This window comes from Schistosoma mansoni, chromosome 4, assembly GCF_000237925.1.
Source record: "Schistosoma mansoni strain Puerto Rico chromosome 4, complete genome".
NCBI classification, from domain to species: domain Eukaryota; kingdom Metazoa; phylum Platyhelminthes; class Trematoda; order Strigeidida; family Schistosomatidae; genus Schistosoma; species Schistosoma mansoni.
Genome location: NC_031498.1, coordinates 26,068,568 through 26,078,153, shown reverse-complemented (window position 1 = coordinate 26,078,153; position 9,586 = coordinate 26,068,568). Strand labels below are relative to the sequence as shown.

The 9,586-nt window shown below is 37.1% G+C and overlaps 1 protein-coding gene across 1 annotated transcript in view; it reads left to right on the top strand.

Annotated features, from left to right (window-relative positions):
• Positions 1-235: 235 nt before the first annotated feature.
• The window catches only part of Smp_136970 (putative structural maintenance of chromosome 3 (Chondroitin sulfate proteoglycan 6) (Chromosome segregation protein SmcD) (Bamacan) (Basement membrane-associated chondroitin proteoglycan) (Mad member-interacting protein 1)), a gene marked incomplete at its 5' end in the record, with an annotated part of 27,170 nt that continues 17,819 nt past the window's right edge, over positions 236-9,586 (top strand). The window contains 10 exons of the mRNA XM_018797328.1: positions 236-356; positions 1,334-1,410; positions 1,447-1,590; positions 1,627-1,775; positions 1,810-1,978; positions 4,469-4,681; positions 4,738-4,823; positions 4,878-5,043; positions 7,151-7,365; positions 8,167-8,380. Of these exons, the coding sequence (XP_018652381.1) occupies positions 236-356; positions 1,334-1,410; positions 1,447-1,590; positions 1,627-1,775; positions 1,810-1,978; positions 4,469-4,681; positions 4,738-4,823; positions 4,878-5,043; positions 7,151-7,365; positions 8,167-8,380 (1,554 nt within the window). The remainder of the gene's footprint in view (positions 357-1,333; positions 1,411-1,446; positions 1,591-1,626; positions 1,776-1,809; positions 1,979-4,468; positions 4,682-4,737; positions 4,824-4,877; positions 5,044-7,150; positions 7,366-8,166; positions 8,381-9,586) is intronic.

Below are 9,586 nucleotides of genomic sequence, written 5' to 3'. Positions count from 1 at the left end.
CAACTTTCCTCATCGCGCAACCGATTTTCGGAACCTACTATATTAAGAAATTATGTTCGTGCCTCGAATTCGCACCCTTATTAAGAGACAGAAAGATCACAGAAGCGAAAAAAGAAGGGTTCTAACACAAGTCTTCGGCCTGTTTTCTAGAATACGTGAAAATAATTCCAGGTCGGAAACTTATTGAAAGTTCTGTCTGAAGGTTGTCCTTCTAAATGTGTGGTTGTTTTAAATAATGGACGAGAATTGTGGACGATTAAAGTATATTGAGCTAGAAAACTACAAGTCTTATAAAGGAAAGCAGGTAATTGGTCCTTTCAGTGTATTCACTGCTATTATTGGGCCAAATGGATCGGGTAGGTGCTTAGTGTCTGTATTTTACGTTTTAAACGATATATCTTGACGGTGTTTATATATATATATATATATATATATATATATATATATATCAAAATATTTTTATTTGCGTTGACTGGCAAATGTTGTCGAATGACATGTGTTCGAACGTTACATTACTCAGATATCTGGCAATAGTTTTTCTGGTTATGCGGAAATATCAGTGAAGCTTATTTTAATAGGAGCTTTGGCTGTATAGTTTTCGTGGAAATCAATTTTTAGATAATTTGTGGGCGTGTATAACTGAGATGTGGTTTTGTGGCTGAACAAATTTCTTGAGTTTGATGATTTGGCTATCATAACCTTCCCCCTGTAATTATCCCATATGATGAATCATCAGGAACAGTCGGGTTCGTGTATCTAGAAGGCAATCACGCCTTTTTTAGTGTGGCAAAAAAATCGTACATGCGGTCGAAACCTAGACTTCTTGCTTTAGAATCATTAATTTCGGGTGATGTTGAGCTATTATAAGGTTGGGTGTAAAGCTCATCGGTCCTCGTGCTCCTGTACGGGTGTGATGGCCCATCCAGTTTCAAAATGCTCGAAGTTTTTAGTGTTCTTTTACCTTTGTGTTTAAAAAGGTGACCACAGGTGGAAGTACAAAGTAATGCTTGGTTTCAGCAGTGTTTGAGCATAGTAGTGTTCTTCCCTTCAAGCTTTACACATTTATAAAACATCATTGTGCATGAGTGTTTATGATCTTGTTTACACGTAGTACTACTTTAACACTCTGTCAAGCACGCTGTTTGTTTTATATGGAAAAAGGTACCAAATTACTCTCGTAAATAGTTTCTCTGTCTGTAGATTTGGAACACTCCCCCCATCTGCAGAATTTTAGGTCTCTTTTGTAATATTTTCCTCATGTGCAAAACTTTTGTATTGTTTTCAAACAATGTACGAATGTGCAATTTCAACTTTTGTCATTTAATTTTCTCAGGCAAGTCAAATTTAATGGATGCTATTAGCTTTGTTCTTGGAGAAAACACTCGACATTTACGTGTTCGTAGGCTAAATGTAAGTGTTTCACTAGGTTTCTCTAATTTATTAAAGGACTTAATCCACGGTTCGGTGGTTGGGAAACCCGTTGCAAAGTCAGCATCAGTTACTGCTGTTTATGAGATGCCTGATGGGGAAGAAAAGCGTTTTAGTCGTGTTATTCACGGTAATACATCAGAGTACCGAATAAACGGCGTCGTATGTTCATGGATTTTTATTCAGTCTTTATTTTAGTCTGTTCGTGTTGATGAATATGCTGCTGCTCTTGAGCAAATACATATATTTATGAAGGTGAAGAACTTTCTCGTTTTCCAAGGTGCTGTCGAAAGTATAGCTATGAAAAATGCACGTGAACGTTGTCAGATGTTTGAGGAAATCAGCAAGTAAATCAACAAATATTTAAAGTGATTTTCTTAGGTCTGCTGAACTAAAAGAAGAGTACGATATGTCGAAAATGGAAATGCAAAAGTTGGAGGAGAACGCTACCTTCAACTTGAACAAGAAGAAAGGTATTGTTGCTGAACGTAAAGAAGCAAAGATTGAAATCGATGAAGCTGAGAGGTACAAAAAACTTCAAAATGAATTGGTTAGTATTAGTATTATTCACTGGATTAAATCTACTCTAAATTTCTTTCCGGGTTGCGTGATTTAAATGGTTATGGATTTCGTAAACATTATTATTATTATTATTTAAACACAAATATTGATACAAGGAAGCACCAGATACATATGCGCCTCACAAATCTCATTCGATTTGTGTGAGAGCTGTGATACTGCCCAGGCGCCCAAACTGAAGCAGGTGGTTTTCTTGGGGAGTCATACCCCGAGCCTTTGACCTGAAGGTCTAGTCCACAGGGCAGTGGAGCATCTTAAGGAGATGCAGTTCCATGGTAGTCGGTGACCAACGATTGATTCATACGTCATTTGTTCCTTCAGGATACTGGAGCTCATGTGCACCATTGGTTTGTAATCAGGGTTTTCCAACTCCTCTAGGTGGACTTATCCATGTCCACCGACCCGGTTAAAGCGCCGGACATTCGCTTTTCGTCTTCTCAATTTCGTAAACAACACCCCCGCCACGAAATTGAGGGGAGGAGAAGCGAATGTACGGCTCTTTAACCGGGTTGATGGATACGCAGGGTTCACTTAGAGGAATTGGAAAACCCTAATTCCAGAATGGAAGCCTGCCTTTTGGCGAAACTCTCCCATTTTCGGACAACGAGAAACGTACTACGCTCATATAATTTTCAGATGGTGGAGATCTGTAGCTCACGTAGATGATTTTGATGGAGTTTTGTTCTCTGAGCTGGATGGTTTGGTCTTGGAGCTTTCATCGTTCTTCTCAACGACATTATCGGCACAAACGTCGGATAGATGATATCGTTCAGAAGAACGATGAAAGCTCCACGACTAAACCATCCAGCTCAGAGAACAAAACTCCGTCAAAATCATTCACCTGAGCTACAAATCTTCTCCAACCTTGATTCCAAACCAATGGTGCACACGGGTTACAGTATCCTGAAGGAACAAATAGCGTATGAACCAATCGTTGGTCATCGGCTACTATGGGACTACATGTCCTTACGTTGCTCCACTACCTTGTGGATCAGACCTTTAGGCTCCCTAAGAAAACCACGTGCTTCGGTTTGGGCACCCGGGCAGTATCACAACCCTCACACAAATCAATGATAACTGTTACTGGCCTCATTGTTATTGTGTGGCGCATATGTATTTGGCGCCCCCTTGTACCAATGTTTTTGTGTTTAAATAAAATGAAATAATAATGGTTATGAATGGAATAGAAGCTTTCGCTTAACGGGCTTCCGTACATAGAAGTAGAGGATCAGTGATACCTCCTGTTACTGGCCTAAGTATATTTGGCTAAGACTGACAGTTGTCAGTTGCCCTAGTACATTAAACACAAGTTACTTAAGTTCGGTGTTCAGAATTTGTGGCCCTTCATTAAGTTTCTACGCTCATAACCAGTTTCTAGTAACCCTCATGGATTTTTTTGGCAACACTAGGGGGATTCGGTAGGAAACGTTTTTTAGTCAATTAGTTTCACCCTTCTTGCTAATGTGAAGATTGAAGAACTTATTACGGTTCACGTCACTTTTCCTTCACTATTTATCCATGAGTTTTTGGGTAGTTAACTGTTGCTTTAAAATTCCAGGTTGTATTGAATCAGATATAAGTTGCTTCAATTATTTTGATTGATTCCCAGATATGTCTGTACAAATTACAATTTGCTTCCATCCCGTATGTTTATTGCCATAATTGATTTTCTATCTAGATCCCTGTTCTAATCGCTTGCTCTCGTTTTTAGCATCATGTTTATGCTGTAGATCCTTCACCATCCACTCAGCATTTTAGTTCCATCGTTTTTTCTTGAGGGCCCTGAAAAAGAAGATGAATTAGTGGTGGCCTTAGTGACTCGGGGGCGTGACCGCAAAACCCAGGGGATAACTGTTTATGACCAGTCACGCACGGCCTTTTCATACGAAGTCTTTAATGTTTTAGGTTCACATTTGTAAAGGCCCTACCGTCGGAGACTGAAATCCATGGGGTTAAGTGGTGTGGCGCTTTCAGGGTCGACCTCTTCTTACTGCATCATCGTTGTGGATTCTGGTTTTCCGAGGGAAACACCTTACTGCTGTCACATCCTTCTACAGGCGACAGTACGGCTTCGGGCTCGGACCTTAATTTGCTGCTCTTAGTCTTACCGCTCTCCGACTGACCTGCTTGGTATGGTAAGACCTAAAGGAATATGCGTTATGGCCAATATAGCTCGTTTGAGTCATCACGATAGGCAAGTCCGACCACCACGTCAAGGTAGCAGCTACTATCGGGTTTATCCAGATCTGTTTCAGTCGCCTGCTTCTGTCTGCAGTATCCTGCTTCCATACTGTAGATGTCTCATCATTCACTAAGCATTTGAAATCCACTATTCCCAGTTGATGAGACTCATTAAACGCGCTTTTTGCGACAATGAAATATGATCATTTATCACTGAATAGCTCACTGTACACCATAGGATAGCTTTGTTAACTGAATCATTTTTTCCCATCACTTATAGACAAAGAAAAGACTGGAACTTCATTTGTTCAAACTTTATTACAATGATTTGGAAATTAGACATGTACGTGAGGAGCTCAAACAAAGAGAAGAAGCTGTTGCTGCTGAACATGAACAGCGTCAGGTAATTGAAGAAGAAATGAAGGAGAAACGTCGTGAATTAGGCAAAATCAATCGAGATCAGTCATCCCTAGAACAGGAAATTAAGAAATGTGTATGTTGTGAGCTTTTTTCGATGTGCATTTATTGTCATGCATTTTCCGATTTTAGGAGCAAAAGATTGGGAAGAGGAAACCTGAATTTATTAAAGTTTCGCAACTCTTGCGTCATGTTAGTGAAAAGCACAAAGAGTCCAAGTAAAATTAATTTCGTGCATTGATTTTATCCTAATCTTAATTTTTTAATCAAAGAAAATCCTTGGAGAATGCTAGACAACTACATAGTACACATCTACAAGAAATCGATCAATTAGAGGCAGAATATGAGAAGATATCTGATATACAACGAGATTATGAGCAACAACAGTCTAAGAAATCACTTGAACAAGGTCGAGACCTCGAACTAGAGGAAACTCAGGTTTGTCTATATATCCCATAATATATATATATCGCTGCGTCTAGTCAACATCAAGGTCAGCTCTTTAGTTGAAAAAGGCCGATCATCTTCGGCTACTTATAGACTTCATTTTCATACATTTTATGTTACTCACGGAAATAATATTTATATGGTACTTACTGTTAACTATACATGAATTCCAAGAGGTTATCATAACTGACAAATGGGACAGCAAGCTTTAACTAGCGTACTGGAATCAGTGGGAGTAGAGTTTCTGTCACTGAAATCCAGATAAATAAAGTTGAACTTTCTGAGCTAAGCAAATACATCTTCAGTTCAACTTTTGACAATAATTTTTATCCAAAACTCTAAAGTCTTCGTTGTTTTTATTGAAAGAAACAGCATATGAACTGCTGAATGTGCTTTAAACGTTCATCCAGTTTGGGTTTGAAGCGAATTTCGCTTAGGAAAATATATAATTTATTTCATCATCGTAATAGACGAAAAATAGTACATGGAGGCATGTAATTGCTTAATACGCAGAGTTGACTTGAAAATCAAATAGTTTTAGGTTAGTTAGCCTAAACAAATCTATAAATGTTCAGGGACAAGACTGCAACCTAGTTTCCCAGATCAAATTTTATGTTATAAGCTTGAAATTCATGACCCGCTGGTTGAGAATTGAGTGTCTACACTACCGAGAGACACACTGAGAGTTAAATCAGTAGAAATTCAAAATGATTGAGTGTCAACAAGTTTAATCTGTGTAGATGATTTTCCCATTTGTCAGGCGGTTAAGATATCCCGATCAGGTAGAAATTAGCGATTTGAATTCATGTAACACTTTCACATACAAAAACTAATGATAATTTATACTTGTGATAGCTGTCTGAATGTTCCCGGTTCGTACCCGGGTTCCGGCAGGCGACTGGCTTTCACTTTCCCTCTCGAAATGCTCTCACATGGCCACGTGCATACAACCACTGCCAGGGAAGTCCTAATCACTGCCTTCTCGTGGCGGGGGTGTTGTTTACGAAATTGAGCAGACGAAAAGCGAATGTCCGGCGCTTTAACCGGGTCGGTGGACATGGATAAGTCCACCTAGAGGAGTTGGAAAACCCTGATTACAAACCAATGGTGCACATGAGCTCCAGTATCCTGAAGGAACAAATGACGTATGAATCAATCGTTGGTCACCGACTACCATGGAACTGCATCTCCTTAAGATGCTCCACTGCCCTGTGGACTAGACCTTCAGGTCAAAGGCTCGGGGTATGGCTCCCCAAGAAAACCACCTGCTTCAGTTTGGGCGCCTGGGCAGTATCACAGCTCTCACACAAATCGAATGAGATTTGTGAGGCGCATATGTATCTGGTGCTTCCTTGTACCAATATTTATGTGTTCAAATAAATAAATAAAATAATGTCTGAAACTTGAACAATATTTCAATAAATACTGTAGTCAGGTGTTATGTTGTTTAAACTTCGTTAACTATAAAGTGTTTGCATACATTGTCATATTCTAACAAAGAATAAATGAATGGTAACTTCTAGGAATTATTTGCAGACTGTTATATATATATTCTTATTGCATAACTGTTAAATAACTAGATTACATATTTATATTTCTCTTATTATAAGCCTTCATTTGAGCTATTGCCTATTACGATACGATTTACCTTCCTTAACTTATTCCCGATTTATCAGTTACAGTCTCTCACACTCACAACCATTTTTAGCTTGATGTTGTATAATTTTTGTTTACTATTTTATGGTATGATACAGTCTGATTTGCTTGTGTATAAGCGGCGTATATCTGAAATACATGATTCATACGGTAGAAGCTGAGATTGTGTTCTGAACTCAATGATCTGAGCAAGACAAAAAGAACCAATAAAGACTCGGAGTTGACTCTAAGCAGATTGTGCTGGTTAACGCGTGATTGTTTTGGCACAGGTCCAAGGTCATATAAGTGGGTGTTCTAATTGGCGATTTAGTTACTTGATAATTGAGGGGCTATAGGACATAACAATTATGTTTAACATGAATACTTTGTGAGAACATTAAATTTTGCTACTTACTATTTTATTCATTTATCCTTATTCTTGCTGATTTTTTCGGGGGATCAGTTGTCTGAATATCATCGGTTAAAACAAAAGGTAGCTGAACGAACATCACATTTGTCTGCTGTGCTAGATAATTTAAATCGTGAATATAATGAACAGAAAGATTTATATGATGCATTGTACCGAAGAAAAAATGAAATTGAAAGTTCTTTGAAACGTAAAGAAACTGAATTGAATGAAAATAAAAAACGTTTGCAAAAATTATTGGAGTATATTGAGTAAGTTGGCCATATATGTATGTATATATAGTATATATTATATTAGTTTCTAACGATGTTGGTGTCGGACTTGATTTATTAATCGAAATCAGTTGGAAGGTTCATAAATTTGAATAGACTAAGTAAGATTAGATATCAGCTACTTCGAGCGCAACTGTACAGTATTTTGAGAGTAGTATAGTTCGGAGTTTGTTCCACACCTATTTAATCATTATAAAACTGGTACTTCATATACTTCAGATTGAAATTCTCTGTTGACTTTACCATGAATTTGGCAATGTACGCTAAAATTCGTGTCACATGAAAATGATGTTTAATGGGCCATTTTTGTGAAATAAGCTTCTTAAGAGAAATTAAATTACTGTTTCAAACTTAAAAGATACTGGATGCTCCATTAGATTAATTTACTGTCTTGTCAGGCTTGATCATTCAGAGTAGATTGTTGACTCACAGTATACTAGTATTTATTCTGTGGAACTTTTAGTACGTGCCTCCTCTCTCTACACTTCTCAGTAGTTTCGGCTTTGTGGTTAAAATTTTCGACGTTCAACTAATAGACTTCATGTTATAACTCCAGTCACCAACGTTTTGGACATTCAGATAGAATCGTCATGCACTACATGAAATAAGCGTGACCCTAATTCGTGTGCACAAACTTTAAACCATCTGTTGATTTACAATATTTTTTGCACCGATAAATTCAGATTAAATGTTTTTTGTCAAATATCACTTAGTGATTGCTGTAACACATTTACATGTACACTAATACTCAATGATTCTTCATTCTTATGTAATATTTAGCTCAAGTAATCGTGCTATAACCGAACAACGTGAAACAGAAAAAGCTATTCGAGAAGAAGTTGAATTAGCCACTAGACGTATTGATGAAATTAATGCTGAGTTAGAAACTGTTGTTTGTCAGCTTGGTGAAGCAAAAGTCGAACGACATGAATCATCTCGTGCAGCTAAAAAACAAGAGCTTATTGAAAATTTAAAACGTCTTTTCCCTGGAGTTGTAAGTAGCACTATATATTATTACTTTTTTAATAATTAAATTATCATATAGCTACTAATCCTACAAATTAGTCCAGTAAATACACTCACAAATTCATGTACTACCAGAGTGATGAAAACATTCTTACTGACTCCTTGTTACCTGTCGTTGAAAGCAATCGCTAATTTAGTGTGTATCAATTTTTATTTAAGTTTATTGTTCACAAATGATGATATTAAATTATGTACGGCTCACATTAAATAGGCATGTTACAAAGTGAATCGGCCATGATACCACTCTCATATGTCCCTATAAGTGTAAAAAGGTTAAGCATCACTACAGCATTTCGACAGGACCTGATTATTCTTAACAAAGCAGTTGTATTTGAATTTGCGTTCAATCTTTATTGTTCTAATTAATGTACAATAATTAAAGCACCTTGTAGACTAGTGGCCACATTGCATCTTGATCAATGGCATTCGATCAGCACTAATAAGGACTTGACATGCATGACATTGATCACCACCCAGTGATCAATCAATTGTGATGAAATGAATGTCTATAAAATCATTGGTAATAGGTTTTTGAATAGGTTTTTATGAATAGATTGTTGATTTTCAGATTCATTTTTCAATTCGGGATGGATTCAAAATCACAATCTCAAGATATATTATAGGGAAATTAGTCAGCACTCTCATATTTCTATTTAATATCTGATAATCGATTAGCGAAACTGAAAATTTTCACCAAAAGCTGCCTATTAAGTCAACGTCTTCAAAAGATGTTTTATCCTTTTTTTTTAAAGAAACTGTCAGTACTACTCATTCATTGCCACAAGTAGTATAGCTGGAGGAAACTTGATTCAGAACTGATATACCATAGCTCAACAAGATTACAATTAATTGACGGCCTTTAAGTGACGCTAAAGTGACCTTCAGGATGTTCACATACTAGCGAGGACTGAATGAGGGTCATAAGGCAGTGTCAGGAATTAGAATTATGACCTACAGTTGATAGCGTTTAGGAACTAGATATAGGGTTTTTCATCACAAACTGACATCAGCTATAACGCCAAAATGGCATTTAACCAAATGAGTAAGTGAATTTCGCATCAAAATTCGAAATCTGCTATCTTGAATCTGATTGATTCGTCCTTAAATTATAGTTTCACCCAAAACTCTTTTGTTTATAATTGGTGAAATATTTTTAGATTTAGACCTATATTAA